Source organism: Podarcis tiliguerta (assembly GCF_965153285.1).
Source record: "Podarcis tiliguerta genome assembly, chromosome: 8".
Taxonomy (NCBI): domain Eukaryota; kingdom Metazoa; phylum Chordata; class Lepidosauria; order Squamata; family Lacertidae; genus Podarcis; species Podarcis tiliguerta.
This window is the reverse complement of record NC_139541.1, coordinates 27,388,820-27,404,938: the sequence shown is the minus strand read 5'-3', so window position 1 is coordinate 27,404,938 and position 16,119 is coordinate 27,388,820. Positions and strand designations below refer to the sequence as shown.

Sequence of the window (16,119 nt, the reverse complement as noted above, 5' to 3'; positions counted from 1 at the left end):
TTACATTCCTTTATATTTATATCACTTCCTACAATGCCCAGCCTGCTGATTAATTTCAATGGATCTAATCATGAGCGTAGGCAGGGAGGGGCAGCTGCCCCCCATCAATAAATATACATAGTAAACTGAGGTTTTGCACTCTCAACAAAAGGCCTGCCCCCCCCCCCCCCAATTCTGGCTACGCCCATAGATCTAATTCTGAGTAGGACTGTGGACCCTTCAGGTGTCCCTATTTTCCAGGAACGTCCCTGATTTAGAGAAGTAGTTCTGGTTTCTGATTTGATCCCGGAATGTCCTGCTTTTCCTTAAGACACCCCTATTTTCATTGGAGAAATGTTGGAGGGTATGGCGTTATCTGAACCCCCCTGCTGTCTGAAGGCAATCCTGTATAGAGAAGGGTTTTTTAAATGTTTAATTATGTTTTTCCGTATGTTAGAAGCTGCCCACAGTGGCTGAGGCAACCCAGTAAGATGTGTGGGGGTATAAATAGTAAAGTTATCATTATGGAATGAGACATCCCTATTTTCATCGAAGAAATGTTGGTAGTCACCTGATAAGGAAATCTCTTAAAAGTCACTCAGAGTGCAATTCTAACCATGTCTGCTCAGGAGTAAGCCCTATTGCATTCAATAGGGTTTACTCCCTGGGAAATGGGATTAGGATTGCAGTCCTGGTTAAAATAAAGTATCAGGGGTGTCATGTAGCACCTTTCTTCAGACCCAAATAAAAATGTTAGGAAGCCAGTGGCAACCACTTCACACAACCATCAGCAGCCACCAGGAACCAATTCACATGTGGAGAGATTTAAAATAGACTCCAATGAGCCATTTGCCCAGGATTCATGTAAATTGGCTTCAGTGGACGTGCAAGAGAGAAACTGACAGAACAGAAGGTATTTCTAATTACACTTTGTACAGCCCTGTTCTTGACTGGTGTATCTACAAAAAAAACATTGACAGAAGATAACATGAGATACTCTGTTCTTTCACAGATTCATTTTAAAATTTTAAAAGGACATTCAGCAGCTGTGACCTCCTGTCATTTCTGTTTTGATGAAACAAAAGTTCTTTCAGGCTCTTATGACAGCACAGTGAAACTCTGGGTAAGCTTGTTACAGACCTGAAGCAAGAAATCTAATTGATCATATTGCTCTGAAGTCTAAACCATAATTTATCATATTAGCACAAAGGTTAAGTGAATCATTGTTGAAAGTACCAAACATACACTTTCTCTAAGGTCGCACTCCTTTGCACACTCAGCTTGGAGTAAGTCCCATTATTATTTCTGAAATGACATATATAGGATTGAACTGTAAAGTATTTGACACAATTTTACTTGCCAAATTAAAGTGGTAACTTTCCCACTACTTGCACAATGAACGCTTGGCCTGCAGAGCTCATTTTTGTAGGGTGTGGTGATTGTTCGGTATATATTATGTTTTAAAAAAGAGTAGAAAGGTTAGAAGCTATAAATAATATAAATGGAAATGTGGGGAAAACATTCCACTTTTGCATTGTGGGTACCTCTGAACCTGAGACACTGGGCAGAGAATAAGAATACAATTTATGCCCTGTGTGGTTGCATTTGCCTTCAAATAGCCCAAAATAGTCCTTTTTGAAGAGATAAATGTACAGTATCATGCAGCCAGTGTATCATGTGGCTTCATCAGGTAAACAGAGGTAATTGATTTATCGGATGCAAGTTCTGCGGGCAGCTTATAAGCAGAACTATTTAGAATAATTAAGTGAAAAAATATGTGCTACGAATTAGCCTACATTGTCTTTTTCAGTCTGAACACACTACTGAATAACCAAGTTTATCTTTATTTCTTGAAGGATATTGCCGGTGCTGTCTGTATTCAGACCTTTGAAGGTGAGCACACTGGACCCATTTCTGAATGCTGCCTGAGTCCTGATAATAAAAGGTGATAACACTGTTGCATTTTATATATTAATTAGTAAGCCAAGGAACTAATTATATTCAGCAAGTGGGTTTAGAGGAACAGGGAAAAGAATGATGACAAAACAGAACGGTCAGTGCAGTCCTGCCTTAGAAAGCCAGTAGGAAAAATTATTACCACGACTGTGTTGTTTTATATATATCTTATAAAATACTTGAATCTTTTTTATTAAAAAAAGTAAATAGATTAATTAGATTTTAACTCAGTGTTGATATAGTATTACTACCACATGTAATGAAGTCCACAAAAGCTTATGCCATGTTATATATGCCAGTCTTTAAGGCATACAACAAAACTGTTGTATTTGCTGCAAGAGATGTAACAATTATTCCTTGGGAGAGAGTATTGCCACTGAGCCTGGCTGCTGCAATGTGGAGGAGTCAAGAGAGGAGCATACTGTATATCTGCAGTGCTACTCCATGAGTTCATATTGGGACAAATGGAAGATGGTGGGGCGGCTGGGGTCTCACCAGACACCATCATCATGCCACTTGCAGAGATCAGATGCATTCAGTGAGTGCAGCTGATATGAGAAGAAAATTCTGTGTGAAGATGTATAGTTTTGCAGAGCCATCTTCAAGGGACGGAGATAAGCTAATCCTCCTTTTGCTCCCACATTTATTTGCCACATTGCTGAATTTAAGACGTCAGTGCAACTGTTGTCAGAGCTGAGTGGAGAAGCATGAAGAGTTTCTATAAGCCTCTGTTTTGTTTTTTTAACTCTATTCATTAAAAGACAACAGCGATGCAAATCAGTACAATATATCCAATTAAATCAATGCTTTCGCATTATGGCTAATTAATTTAGAAGAGACATTAGCTATCCAAACTGGTTATAGATAAGAGGAAAGCAAACAAGCATGATAACAAAATCATCTTCATGCCACGTTAAACCATACCTAATGTTTAACTGCAATTTCACGCCAATGCCCAGCATGCTCAAAAATCCCTTTTTTGCTCCTCCTTTGCTCCGGACTGTGCTGAAACAAATCACAAATTTTACATTGTCCTGTCATCTGAACCTGGCCTGCTTGTTTCTCCCAACAACCCATGAGTGCTAAACCAAGAACAAACCTGGGCTACTGCTCATCGAAGAGAAAATAACTCACAAGCTGAGCCTGAGTTCAAACGACACATCAAGTCGAGACTTTGCGGTTTTTGCTCATGGCATAGAGTGGCCAGGAGTAGCTGGACTTTTAAGCTACATGAACCAGCTTACTGCACATTCATTTTACACCAGAGCTAAATGCCTTTTATGGTTTAACAGGATGCGCAGACCAGACCACTGCATTAGTTGTCAAAATACTGAAAGGCCATTAGGATAACAGTGCTTACATTCTGGATTAGTCAAGAAAAATTGTTATTTTGGTCTAATGGAGGGTGCCGAAAAATAAACCGTGGGAGACAAATATAGATACTTATCCACCCTGGGATAAATATAATTGAATATCTTTGTTGTATAACGGACCTTAGTGCTTTGTTTTCCTTACTGCTGTGTCAATGACAGAGCAGTTACCAAGCAACATCAGCTGCCGGAAAATGCACAGGAAAGCTAGCCCCAGAAAACCTCATATTCAGAATAGCACGCAAATTCTAAATTGAGTACAATGACAGCTCAATCCTGTGGTCTCAGTACATCAGGCATCCATCACTCCATCGTTGGGATTCTGTGCACAGCCATCATCAGCAGAGGCAACATTTCAACAGTCGCCATAGGAACAAAAGCCATAATAGCAACAACATCAACAGTGCAGAGACTGCATCTCTGGCAATCCTGCCCCGTTTCCCAACAACAACCCCATATTAGCCATTAGCCATGCAGGGGCGACAGCTGAATGACCCCGTGATATAAGGCAGGATGTGGTGAAGCTTGAATGTCTTCCCGCCTAGTCTATGCATGGAAAACCAGGCAACCAGCACGAGACGCAGTTGCTTCTCTGCTGTGTTGCAGTTGGAAGGAGGGCAGCTGCCACAGACTCCAGGACTGTCTGACATGGGTACAAATTGTCTGGCAGCGCAAACACAAGCCGTCTGCAGCAGCTAGCCTTTTGCCAAGCAGGCCAACAGGGAAGAAAGGAGGACTGTTCCAGTCACAACTCCCAGCCAGCTTCAGAGCACAATAGGTGGGAAACAAGCATGGGAAGTGTAAGGTCTACCTAGGAGAAAGCTCAAGACCTGCTGTGGCCCAAATGCTTCCTCAAAACACTCAGCATCAGACCATGCCAACCACTCCCATTCTGCTGGGTGTCTGTGTGAACAGAGTACATTGGTACCTCGGGTTAAGAACTTAATTCGTTCTGGAGGTCCGTTCTTAACCTGAAACTGTTCTTAACCTGAAGCACCACTTTAGCTAATGGGGCCTCCTGCTGCCGCCGCGCCGCTGAAGCACGATTTCTGTTCTCATCCTGAAGCAAAGTTCTTAACCTGAAGCACTATTTCTGGGTTAGCGGAATCTGTAACCTAAAGCGTATGTAACCTGAAGTGTATGTAACTTGAGGTACCACTATATATGATGGAGGATGAATCTTTCCAGAATATGGGAGGGGAGCATAAAGCACATTCGTAAGCTACGTTATTGCTATCTTAATAATAATAATTAATTAGCATGAATCAAATGTTTTTGCTGTCTTTCAACATGTAAATGTGTTTAATGTTTTAGGTTGATAACAGCATCATATGATAAAAGTCTAAGGGCCTGGGATACTGAAACAGGGAAAGTGCTTGTATGTATTGATTTTTTTTTTATCTAAATCCCCCTATTTAACCACCAGAAACTAAATTTCCCTTTTACTCAAATGTTTATCCTTGCAAACACATGCAGTCATTTGGAATGGGGGAATAGTTTGGTGAAGTTTCTTGCAGTGAAAATTGGTGGTAGTGGGGTTATAGGTTTTTTATTACTATTACGTTATGCATTTTTGTGTTTTTATGTTGTCAACCGGCCTGTGAACTTCGGATAAAGGTTGGTATATAAATTTAATAAATAACAATAATACAGTAATCTCAGCACTTGTCTGCTCCAAATCAACTCCTCCCAAAACGACTTTTCTTGAACAAACGTTGATTTTTCTGTGGGGATTTCTACCTGGCCTTCAAACGGATTCTAAGGATAAGCTTACAAAAATCAGAAATATAATTTTAAAAATTAAGCATACAGTCAGAAACTGCGTGAAAACAGCAGCCAGTGACAGAACACCTTAGAGTGAAAGTTCCGGGGGAAACAGAAAGGTCTTTGGCACGAACCAGCATGACATATCTGAATGGGGGTCAAGCAAGCGTTCGTGTGGAGGGCCTTCCATAAGAATGGGTTAAATTCATTTGTGTGTAATGTTTGGTTCTACCCGAATGGTCCAATTCAGTTGGTACAGATTTTGATCATGTGATTAAAAAACCAAAACAATGAAAAAACAATTATAGCAAAAGATAAACGGTGTGCTGCATTTCATGTACTTATATATGATTTCTGGCTCTGACCGGGATTCTGGCTCTGACCAGGATTAAGCTTTCAGTACTTACTTACTGGTCCTACTAAACAGGACTGGGGCGTGCGTGAACCATAGCCTTATCTCAGAATGTTCTGAGGCATAAATACAAGGTGTGACTGGAAAGTTTGGTGAATGGTCACAGAAATCGGACAGCAAGAAATACTCAAACATACACGCCTTACAGGCCTTCAAAGTAGGCCCTCTCTGATACAACGCACCATTGACAAGGTTTGTAGAACTGTTGGAAACTTCTGGAGAAGTCCTCTTTTCACACTGCTTTCAGTTCCCTTGTTACAGCAGCTTGGACATCTTCGATGGTTTGCCGACCTTCGTGGAAACGCTTAAACCATTCGTACACTGTCTTTCAGGTTACAGCTTCATCTCCGTACACAATTTTGAGCATTTCATGGGTTTCCTATGCTGGTTGTATGTTCGAGTATTTCTCACTGTCCGATTTCTGTGACCATTCACCAAATTTTCTGGTCACACTTTGTATAAATGCTTAGAAGTGAGTTAAATAGTCTTTTTTTAAACCTGTGAGCATGATCCAGTCTGCTCTCTGCACACTGCCAGGTACATGGTGGGAGTGTCGCCTTGGTCTCAGTCACAAGTAACTTGCGCTGCATCTGGGCTCATGTGCGTATAAGTTTGGTCCTTGGCTGATCGTTAACCCTAAAAGCATAACCTCAAGGGCTTCTCTTCTCTTCTCCAGTGGACTCTAGAGCAGGATGGCCTTGTGACTTCATGCCATATTTCTCACGATGGCAAATATGTCGCCTCCAGTTCAGATTTGGAAAATGCTTTATTCATTTGTGGCGTAGAAGATGCAAAAAAGGTGGCATATGTCAGAGGTAACATTTTAAAAACTTGGTCATGATCCTTTTCTTTATACCTGTTGAAAGACTCCCAGACGTACACATGCCTCTCACTTCAGTGGAACGTGTACAGGATACAATTCTGTTTGGCTGTGCCCCTGTCCGTTTGCATATTGGTGCATGTTTACCTGGATCTAGTATATATGGATTTCTTACATATCACCCTAGAAGGAGCATGTCTTTGTACATACTGTTTAATACATTGTTAAATATTTTAGTTCTGCTCTATTGCTTTGTTGTAGAGCACAATACAGCACACAGCACAGCTGAAAGCTTCAGTGACCCTATTTACGTGGCTTATCACGACAACTAATGCACATATGGCTATAAATGGCAAGCACTGTTTGTCAAGTGCCCAATGAAATTGTATGTGTATACATCATTGCATGCACCCCAATCTCTGAGTAGCAAGATACTCCACAGGTGTCTGTGCTTACCTAGGATCTGGTTTCCTTTGAATGGTGGCCAATGGATATACTGTGGTATCTTTTGAATATATGGTTTTATTGAAACATATATGATCAAAGCCAGGAGTCAGCAACCTTTTTTAGCCATGGGCTGGTCCACTGTCCCTCAGACCATGTGGTGGGCTGGACTATATTTTTTTTGGGGGGGAGGGAATGAATGAATTCCTATGCCCCACAAAATAACCCAGAGATGCATTTTAAATAAAAGCACACATTCTACTCATGTAAAAGCACCAGGCAGGCCCCACAAATAACCCAGAGGTGCATTTTAAATAAAAGGACACATTCTACTCATGTAAAAACACGCTGATTCCCGAACCGTCTGTGGGCTGGATTGAGAAGGTGATTGGGCCGCATCTGGCCCCCAGGCCTTAGGTTGCCTACCCCTGATCTAAGCATAGGATGGAGAGGCTCGCAGCATGAACACCCCAACAGATCTTAATGTTCTAGGGAAGCCCCAAGTCACAGTTTTTGAGTCCAGCACAGAGCAAGACATGGCTCTGCAGTCTCCAGCTTCCAGTGTCTGCCAAAATTCACACATGCACAGCCCCCCTCCCCAGCCTATTGTTCCCCATCCTAGGATGACATCAAGCCAGGTGAGTTGGGAAACGGCCCGTCCATTTGTCTCTATGGCAACCTCGTCGGACATGTAAATAGCAGTACTTAAGGCCATGACCTTAACAAAGGAATTAATCTGACCAGTTTACCAGGTTTCGTCTTGTAGATTCTAACTTCACACAGGATCACAGGTTTGGAAGGGACCAATGGGCATCATCCAGATTGACCCCCCCCCCAACCTATAAAAATACACACACCACATATATCTCCTGAGGATACATTCCTATGGCACAAAATTGAGCCAATTGAATTAACAGTGAATTCTAAGGCTAGTTTTTGATGTGTAAAATTGCTAAAAGTTGAATAAATCGGAACTCAAGTGGTCGGTGGGTAAACTGACTCCAAAAAAATAATAATCAAGACAGTCTTACTGCCACTACTTCAGCAATATTAAACTGACATTTTGCCCCATACTTAGGTGCTTAGTTATTTTGTGTGCAAGTGTTTCAGTTCCTGCTGTGTTTTGGAACTATAGAGACGTACATTAAAAAAAACAAAACCATGACAATAAGCTGAAAATCAGATGTGAGTAACCATCAGACTATCTGGTAGCTCTAACCTTGTCCAAAGTGCTTGCAGCCTGTTACTTGGAGTGTTTCTTTCTTTCAGAGTATCACAGAAGCACAGTGAGAAGGTGTCGTTTTGATCCTCAGAACCAACGAATAGCTACAGTGTCATCTGACATGTCTTTAAAATTCTGGGATATTATAGCACAGTCTACCACAGTCACAATTGAGCGGTAAAAGAGACAGTGAAGCAGCTACTGATGTGGCTCCCGTGAAGTCTGCTTCCTATTAGTGTAAAATCTGTAGCAGTTAAATGGGTAATGTGGCCACTTCCACTAAACTAGATGTTAATTTTGGGATCTACTTTTCACACTCATTTTATGGGAGGCCCATCCACATAATAGTCACCCTCCTGTGTTTTCCCACTTGTGAGTGCTGAGAGTTCAGCTTTTCAAAATATTTTATCTACTTTTCGAGCAATATTGTTTTGATTTTGGCAGTGACGTATCAGGCAGCTGAATCTACCAAAGCTCAGTATATCCACACTATCTGTTTTTTAATGCTTTTCCAGATATAATTTTAAAAAATATTAACAAAATGGTCCTTTAATGAAAGAGTGTTTGTTTCATTAATTTCATAGCACTTCTTCTTTTTCTTTTTTGAAGCCAAACCGTTTTTCTGAGAAAGAAAAAAAAACAGGAGTCCATTTTTTAAAGTATGTCTGTTTGCACTCAGAACATCCTTGGCCCCAACTCATCTTTTCTCCTTATCTACCATGTCCAGACTAGTGTAACTTTTACTTGCACTTCACAGGTGATTCTCCAAAGCTAGCCTTTGGAGGGCATTGTGTGCCCGGGACAAAAAGCATTTGCAGCTATGAGGATAGCCAGAAAGAGCAGCAACCGACCAGTAACTGGGTTTTTTTCTGCAGTACCAGGGCTGAGGTCAAATAGTGTGCCCTACAGAAGAGTCAACACTGTAAATTTGATGGTATCCTGCTGCAGTGATCTGCACATCTTTTTCAGGGCACACACCAACGCAATTGCAGATTGCCGTTTCTCCTTGGATGGTCATTATTTGTGCACAGCAGGTTGGGATGAAGTCGTAAAGTTATGGGATATCAGGACAGGGGAGTTCCGTTCTCATGGACCCATTATTTTGGATCAGGGCCACATAGGAATAGTTGGCTGCTGTGATATTAGTAAGGATGGTGAGTAATGTGAAATGTCATATAATGGCACCTTCTACGCAAATGTATAAATGTGAAAGAAAAGTGTGTTTATTTCAGATGAGTCACGGGTCATGCTCAAACCACTAATTAAGTTCTCAACTTTCAGAATGAAATGATTTTCCGTTTTGATTAAAAGGTTTTTCGTTTAATTGAGGTAGACTGAACTTGATGACTTACGGTAGATTGTTGTTCAGTCAGCCTTCTAGAACACCCCTTAATTGATAAGCTCATTAAGATCTATTGTTAGGTGAACATGTCTGAGCAGAGAAATAAAATGTCAAGCTCTATGATGCTGTGTCAGCCCCTACTTGTTCTGTTCAAACCTCTGCCACTGTTTAAAATAGCCACTTTCCTCCTATAAGTATGCTTCCATCCGCACTTTACTCAAACTCCTGCCATTGTTTTAAACCACCACTTTCCCCCTTCCCGCTCTCATGCCATTACCGCAGTTGTTTTGCAACACACCTTCACTTTTGCTCCCCTCCCCTGCCATGACTTCCTGCAAATCCAGGCCTGTGATTTGGCCTAGAAATCTCCCAATGGGAGCTGCGTGATGACATTTTTACATTTTTATTATATAGAAAGATATGGCTTAGTATTCTTAATGCAGTATTTCAGTTGTATTAAAAGTCAAATATTCATTCACTTTTTCCTGCATGAATGAATCTTAGTTTATTTAATAACAAAGCACAAGGCATAATTTTATATTTCAGCATCGCTTGTGGTGTCTGGAGGTTATGACAAAACAATTGTTATCTGGGACTCACGAGAGGCATATAAAAAGCTATGTTTAAAGGTACTGTGTAAGCATTTGCCTGGGCAAAGGAGGACTTAATTTTGCTTCTGTAGAAGTTAGCTGTGAAACTCCAACTGACTATGCAAGATCAGTTCCTAAATGAATGATTTTTTTTTTTGGAAAATGCTCTTTCTATAAGAATAATTAAATTGGTGTCTCTTTTTTTCCTCCATCTCTTCATGTCATGTTTGACATCCAGTAACAATGTTTAAAGCACTGACAATTTCTCTGCTTTTATAGCTGATCCATTGGGCAGTGTCCACATATCTCCTGATAGTGCAATTCAGAAACCATATTCTGCACATTCCCACCTCTGGCACTAAGCCATTGAGTTATAGTTGCTAGGAAACTAAGCCATAATTCCTGGGGTGGTTCATGATCAAGCATCACAGTTTTTGGAACAGCAATTGTACACCGAATATTTTCACTTGTAAGTAACCATAACATTGTGAGGCCTGTATATTCAATAATGCTTGAGGTTGGTTAAGGGTCCCCGGCCTCTTTTGGTGCTGTGGGCAAATTTCAAAAATTGAGAGACTCTTGCGGACAGGGCAGGGCTGGCTCACCCACGAGGCAAGGTGAGGCAACTGCCTCGGGTTGCCAGATCTGCAAGGACAGTAGATCCTCTGTGATGCCCCTTTGATTCTGACTTCAACCCTTGGGTAAAGATGCTTTGACACTTCCCCCTGTGCTTGATGTCGATATTCACTTCTTCCTTGTTCCTTCATTCCTCGCTTCTTCCCTGGTGGCGGGGGAGGGAGGAGTGCCAGTTTGTGATTCGCCTCAGGTGCCCATATGCCTTGGGCCGGCCCTGAGGCAGGGCACCACCACAACAGAAATGGCTGCCCTGCAGCCTGGCTAGCCACAAAAGGCAAATAACTTGCCCAGGGAACTGAGTTGCAAGGCAGAGGTTGGGTCTGAGTCCCAAGTGCCAAAACGTATTTGCCTCCAGAAGGCGATTCAGCTTTGTGGAAGGAAAAGTGATGGTGCTCAGAGAACTCCCCTCCCTGAAAGCACACACATACGAAATACACAAATCCCACACAGAAAACAAAATGTAACACAGGTCTCTCTCTCTCTCTCTCACACACACACACACTAAAACTCACAGGCAAAGCATCTCCAGTTGCTTTACTCCTCACTTCCAAGCTTCCTAGGCAGTGGGATGGTCCCATATTTTTTCTTTTTTAAAAAGGTAGCCTCCACCTTCTCCCTTCCCTTTCCTGTCACTGTTTCTCAGCACCACATGGGAGTGGGAGCTTCACTTTCTGGCCAATATAGAAACAAAACAAATGTGCAGGGCTGAACCCTGACACCCATGGGTGCCATGGGAGGGAATGGTGGCAATGTTTGTGTGCATCAGAACAGAACTTCCACCCTGGCAGGAGGCCCCTTTCTTGTAGGGCTGCTCCCCTTCTCATAGCGGACAGAATGACAAATGCATCAGCCGGAAAAGGGAAACAGAACCGTAGTTCTTCCATAACAGTAATTAAAACTATTCACTATGAAGTTCTGTGGAAGATGTTATATTTAAAATAATATATTTAAATTGTATGTAAGTGCTTAAGAAAAAATACAAAGTATTGATTAGATTTTGCCAGAAACAGATGAGGTTTTTTCCCCCTCAGAGAGTCAAATGTGGGTGACTGACACTGACGTGGGTGATCTGACACTAAGTAAAAGTGAAACAAAAGAAGTGCCATGGTCAGATCACTTCCTGGTGCAACTGGACTTCTCCGCAACCCTTCCCCTCTGCAGGGAGGTGGGACCAATTCGGATGGTCCGCCCCCGCCACTTAATGGATCCAAATGGTTTCCAGAGAGTGGTAGGGGATGCTTTAGCCCATGTTGATGGCCTTTCAGCTGATTCCCTGGTGGCCCGCTGGAATGCGGAGTTAACCAGGGCTATCGACTGTCTGGCTCCGAAGCGCCCTCTCCGATTGCATGGAGCCCGGACAGCCCCGTGGTTTTCTTCGGAGCTGAGGGCGATGAAACAATCGTTGAGACGGATAGAGCGTCGGTGGCGGAAAACTCACTCCGAATCTGACTGGACACAGGTTAGAGCTCAACGTCGAGCCTACCAAGTGGCGATAGCGACGGCGAAGAAGACCTTCTTCACCGCCTCTATTGCATCTGCAGAAAATAGTAGCAGGAGACTCTTTCAGGTGGTTCGCAATTTAACGGAACCACCTTTACCACCGGGGCCTTGTAAAGACCCCAAGATCTCCTGCAACGATTTTGCAAAGTTTTTTGCAGATAAAATCACTCATATTCGGAAGGAGTTAGACACCACCGTGGGAGCAGGGCCGGGGCGGGAGAGTGCTAGAGCTCTGTCTGGTCAAGTTGCATGGAATCAATTTCAATCCGTTACCCCCGAGGATGTGGACAGGCTGCTTGGACGCGTGAAACCAACCACCTGTCTCCTTGATCCTTGCCCATCCTGGCTAATAAAAGCAAGCCGGGAAGGGCTGGGCGATGGGCTCTGCGGGGTGGTGAATGCGTCCCTCTGTGAGGGAACATTCCCAGATCCGCTGAAAGAGGCGGTCATTAAACCGCTTCTTAAAAAACCATCTTTAGACCCGGCCAGTATGGCCAACTATCGCCCAGTCTCAAATCTTCCATTCTTGGGCAAGGTGATTGAGCGCGTGGTTGCTGAACAACTCCAGGCACGCCTGGAGGATGCGGACCATTTGGATCCCTTCCAATCGGGATTCAGGCCTCACCATGGGACTGAAACTGCCTTGGTCGCGCTGGTTGATGATCTCCGGCGAGCTAGGGACAAAGGTGAGAGTTGTTTCCTGGTTCTGCTGGATCTCTCAGCGGCCTTTGATACAATCGACCATAACATCCTTCTGGACCGTCTAGAGGGGCTGGGAGCTGGGGGCACTGTTATACAGTGGTTTCGCTCCTTCCTCCTGGGCCGTGTTCAGAAAGTGGTGGTGGGGGATGAGTGTTCAGACCCCTGGGCCCTCACTTGTGGGGTGCCTCAGGGTTCCGTCCTCTCCCCCATGCTTTTTAACATCTATATGAAGCCGCTGGGAGAGATCATCAGGGGGTTTGGACTGGGTGTCCATCAATATGCAGATGATACCCAGCTCTACCTCTCTTTCAAATCAGAACCAGTGAAGGCGGTGAAGGTCCTGTGTGAGTGCCTGGAGGCGGTTGGAGGATGGATGGCGGCTAATGGATTGAAGTTGAATCCTGACAAGACAGAAGTACTGTTTTTGGGGAACAGGAGGCGGGCTGGTGTGGAGGACTCCCTGGTCCTAAATAGGGTAACTGTGCCCCTGAAGGACCAGGTGCGCAGCCTGGGAGTCATTTTGGACTCACAGCTGTCCATGGAGGCACAGGTCAATTCTGTATCCAGGGCAGCTGTCTACCAACTCCACCTGGTACGCAGGCTGAGACCCTACCTGCCTATCTGTCTCGCCAGAGTGGTGCATGCTCTGGTTATCTCCCGCTTGGACTACTGCAATGCGCTCTACGTGGGGCTACCTTTGAAGGTGACTCGGAAACTACAACTAATCCAGAATGCGGCAGCTAGACTGGTGACTGGGGGCAGCCGCCGAGACCACATAACACCGGTCTTGAAAGACCTACATTGGCTCCCAGTACGTTTCCGACCACAATTCAAAGTGTTGGTGTTGACCTTTAAAGCCCTAAACGGCCTCGGCCCAGTATACCTGAAGGAGCGTCTCCACCCCCATCGTTCTGCCCGGACACTGAGGTCCAGCTCCGAAGGCCTCCTGGCGGTTCCCTCATTGCGAGAAGCAAAGCTACAGGGAACCAGGCAGAGGGCCTTCTCGGTAGTGGCGCCCGCCCTGTGGAACGCCCTCCCAGCAGATGTCAAAGCGATAAATAACTACCTGACATTTAGAAGACATCTTAAGGCAGCCCTGTTCAGGGAAGTTTTTAATCTGTGATATTTTACTGTATTTGTTTCTATGGAAGCCGCCCAGAGTGGCTGGGGAAACCCAGCCAGATGGGCGGGGTACAAATAATAAATTATTATTATTATTATTATTATCAAAAGACTCACACCCCAAAGATCTTGAATGTAGAATGCATCTTATAATGCACCTCTAAGCAGTTTTCATCTGTGACGTTCACAACAACAAAAAGGCCTTCAGTAGTATTGAAATAAAATAACAATGAAACTAATAGTGCAACCATAAGCATGCTTACTCAGAGGCATGTTGCACTTAGTTCAGTAGGACTTGGCTCTCTACAAATTTCTTAAGGGTGAACAAAATCCCATTTTTGTGTAATCAGAAAACTGTTTCTTTGCAGGGTCATGCAGGTTGGGTGACAGACATTGCCTTGAGTAGCAACAAGAAGTGGCTTGTATCTGCCTCAAAGGTATCATCAGTAAGCTTAGTTAAATAATTGGAAACATAGTTCAGTGGCTGTCTTCCTCCCACTCCCGACTGCTTCCGTAGATACCTCATTGTGATACTTCAATCCCATAAGGTTTTTTGTGGGCCCCTCAAAACCCCGACAAGTTTGTCCTAAAAAAAGAGAAAACCTTGAAGACCATTCTCATGGGCCTCCTGCTATGAGTCTGTGGTGCCAAAAAATATGTGTAACTGTACACCCACCCACACCTCGATCCCCTCCATTTTAAATATTTTAAAATTTGCAACAACCACTTTTGCATTTCAGTCACGCCCACAATGACATGCAGAGGTGTGGCCCTTGGCCTGAAAATGTTTATCCACCCCTGCTGTAAATTGATAGAAATCCTTCCGCTGTTTCAGGACTGTACTTTGAGAGTTTGGGATGTTGCAGATGCCCATGAAGTCCCTGTGGTGGTCCAAGCCATTCGAACAAGAGGCTCCAAGTTAGCAAAGGTCAGTCTATTATTCCTCTCCTGGATGTAACTACCCTACAAGAATGTCTCCCTCTATTTGTATGTCCATATGCTGCCTCCTTTTCCTTTTAGCAAACCCCAACCTCAGAATCCTATGTGCCCTAAAGTCCATTCTGCGAGCCACAGGTGCATTTCACAGCCTTTGGATCGAAGAATGTTGAAGGGCAGAGCATCATTTAAGTCAGGGATGAAATCTGGAACTGGTTTTGAATGTCACACTTGAATATCAGAAACCATAATAAAGGAGAACATCTGAATAGCAGTAAGCTGCATATCCCATAGTGCATAGCAGCCTTCCCTGGCCTGGTGCTTCCAGATGTTTTGGACTATAACTCCCAGCAGCCAGCTGGTGCTTTCCCCACATCCTTTCCCTACAGGAACAAGAGCTACCAGCATGACATTCCTATGGCAGCAAAAAAATATTTGAGGGGAAGGTAGGCAGGCTCACATATGTATGTGTCTATGTGTCTGGGTACATCGTTGTCCCTGCACAGACTGACGGCAGTGCATCTCAAATTCAGGATGCAATAGGGTTGCCAAAACAATGGATTGATTCCAGACAGAATTGCAGTCTTAACTTACTTCTGAGCACACATGGTTAGGATTGAGTTGTAAGGCTACATTCCTGTGCTTTCCTGGAAGTAAGCAGCATTATACACAATGGGGCTTGCTTCTGACTGAACACATACAGGATTGCACTGCACTGCAACCAAGAAATTAAGTCATTTTTATCTTGCCCCGCTCATTTTGATGGGACTTAAGTGAACCCAATATGGTCTGTCACCTAGTAAAATGCTACTAAAAAATTAGGAGCACATGCTGAATGTCTTATGTGATTTCTGCTAAGCATTCATTAGCATTTGCAAAAATGGGTCTGCATGTCAGTTTGTTTTTAGAATGGAAATTCCTCTTGTTTGAACCACTGATGTGTTATTTTTTTCTATATAAAAAAATCTAGTGTGAAGAATGTAAGAAGTCTTTCCTGCTCTTCCACAATGATGAAGACAAAGTAGAAATCAATTGTGTTTTCTGTCGGCTGGCAAGTTACAAAGAAAGTGTTCCGCCAGATCCCCCTCCATTGCCTCCACTGCCTCCTGATTTTTAAAGGAATCAGCAACAGGCCATTGCTGGAAATTTTTTAAGCGATAAAAGTTATTTGCCTGCATATACAGAACTTGGAATTGTTTTTTTAGTCTTTAATTACATACTGAAATTCCTATGGAATAGAGTCATTTGAAGGATCCACTGCGTCCTACTGGTTGACAAGCATAAAATAAAAAATAAAAAAGTACTGCCAAGTGGATTTACACAA

At 43.3% G+C, this 16,119-nt stretch overlaps 1 protein-coding gene across 2 annotated transcripts in view; it reads left to right on the top strand.

Annotated features, from left to right (window-relative positions):
• The window catches only part of WDR88 (WD repeat domain 88), a 17,171-nt gene extending 1,052 nt beyond the window's left edge, over positions 1-16,119 (top strand). Inside the window, exons 2-11 of one of the 2 annotated variants that reach the window (XM_083454586.1) lie at positions 992-1,102; positions 1,836-1,924; positions 4,620-4,683; positions 6,158-6,296; positions 8,015-8,144; positions 8,937-9,121; positions 9,856-9,938; positions 14,228-14,296; positions 14,695-14,787; positions 15,766-16,119. In XM_083454586.1, coding sequence (XP_083310712.1) covers positions 992-1,102; positions 1,836-1,924; positions 4,620-4,683; positions 6,158-6,296; positions 8,015-8,144; positions 8,937-9,121; positions 9,856-9,938; positions 14,228-14,296; positions 14,695-14,787; positions 15,766-15,912 — 1,110 coding nt within the window. In that variant the 3' untranslated portion in view covers positions 15,913-16,119. The remainder of the gene's footprint in view (positions 1-991; positions 1,103-1,835; positions 1,925-4,619; positions 4,684-6,157; positions 6,297-8,014; positions 8,145-8,936; positions 9,122-9,855; positions 9,939-14,227; positions 14,297-14,694; positions 14,788-15,765) is intronic. The other variant, XM_083454587.1, reaches the window with a different exon arrangement.